General features: G+C 36.3%; 1 protein-coding gene across 1 annotated transcript; it reads left to right on the top strand.

Annotated features, from left to right (window-relative positions):
- Nucleotides 1-445, top strand: LOC119078401. The gene is made up of 2 exons (XM_037185905.1): nucleotides 1-252; nucleotides 321-445. Exons 1-2 carry the CDS (start codon nucleotides 21-23, stop codon nucleotides 443-445), a joined length of 357 nt encoding a protein of 118 aa, XP_037041800.1. The 5' UTR covers nucleotides 1-20.
- Nucleotides 446-1,674: the final 1,229 nt, after the last annotated feature.

The raw sequence follows: 1,674 nt of genomic DNA on the forward strand, positions 1-1,674 counted from the left end.
TGTTGAAAATTTTATCCAAGATGGGTTTCGTAAATGAATCAGATGTGTGTGACAGTGACAGTGAAATAAGTTGGTCAGGTGAAACCGTGACCACTAATAAAACGAAAAACTATTTTAAAGTGAATGTTAACAATTATGGCGACGAGTCAATTTTCATGATTGAAGATTTGAAGCAATTTTCAGATCTTCACACTAAAATATCGGAGTGTTATCCTGACCGAAATCAAGATGACCTTACCATCAAGTATTTGGGTAATTTTACACTTGAAAATGCCATCCAATCGAATCGAAATAATTTTTTTCTTATTTCGAATTTACAGATAAGAATTTCAATTTCGTACAGATCGAGGATGACGAAGACTTCGAAATTTTCTTGGAAAATCACAATGATCAGAAGATCTATGTGTCATGGTTAAACAAAAATGTGTATTCATGGGTGGATTGATAAATTTGATCAACGTTCAAATGGATATGTGTTTATACGTCTCTTTAATGGGCTTTACTCATCTTCATCCTGATCGCGGTCATTGCAATATCTTTTGTAGTATTTAGTGGAGAAACGGCTGAACCGGTATGTGAAACTCGAGTGGACCACTGGTCGGAACATAAAAAAATTATTCGAGAATTTTGCGAGGAACACCCTTCAACTGAAGAATGTCAGCACATAATCGTGGAGTTTCTCTCCTTTATGGCTTTAGATTCTTTAATAGAAGCAAATATATGAACAACATAGAAAGCCAATAAAACGTGCCTGTTCACAGAGCGTGACGTCATTTTGTTGTTTCATTTCATTTATTCCTCATTTTGGTTTCTCCATTTCATCACGGGAGGTGTGCGTCACCTCTTCCAAAGTTTACAGCCTTGGAAGAAATCCCAAAATGTATGCATAAACAAGTGAAGTAAAAGATTCGTTATCAAACACTTAGCAACATTTTAAGCGAAAGAAGTATCAGAGTATACCCAAATGATTGCAAGAGGAACGAATAATAGGTATACTAAACCTCCTAAAGGATTTCTTCGCACTTCGGAAATTAGACGAAAAGACGCAAAAAAAAAACTTCACAAATTAAGTTTCATACTTCTACTTATTTCTATACGTTTAGCTGTTCATACAGAATGTTCATGGACTTGAAATAGTTGTTTGTTAACCTAGGAAAGAAGAGTTGAAAATTCCATTTTGTTTGTGGCCAAAACGTAGCGAGGCCTAAGAGTTACCAGAGAAAATGAAATTTCCAACTTTTCTTCGAGGTGAACACAACGTTTTTCACAAAAAGGCTGAGGTGAGAAAATGACTATTGACTACAATGTTATCTGAACAAAAACTTTTACATGCTATATGCGATCGAAAACCGTACTTTTCATGTTTCAAGCACTACTTTCGACGCCCTCAGCATGTAAAATCCATTACATGACTCGGGATAAAAATGAAAAGTCTCGTTTTCGTGTGTTTATTGACCTCGGCTTCGCCTCGTAAAAACAAAATTCACACGAAAATTCTACTTTTCATCTTTTTATCTCTAGTCATGTAATATATATTACACACTTGTCACGAAGAAGTCGAGGCTTGCCGAGACTGATAGTGACAAGTGTGTACCAGACTGGAGAGCCGAAAAAATATCGATGGCTTTACATCGCCGCCGTCCAAAAAGTCGGCTGGCGGCGGCTAAATATTTT

This window comes from Bradysia coprophila, unplaced genomic scaffold (assembly GCF_014529535.1).
Source record: "Bradysia coprophila strain Holo2 unplaced genomic scaffold, BU_Bcop_v1 contig_280, whole genome shotgun sequence".
Lineage (NCBI taxonomy): Eukaryota > Metazoa > Arthropoda > Insecta > Diptera > Sciaridae > Bradysia > Bradysia coprophila.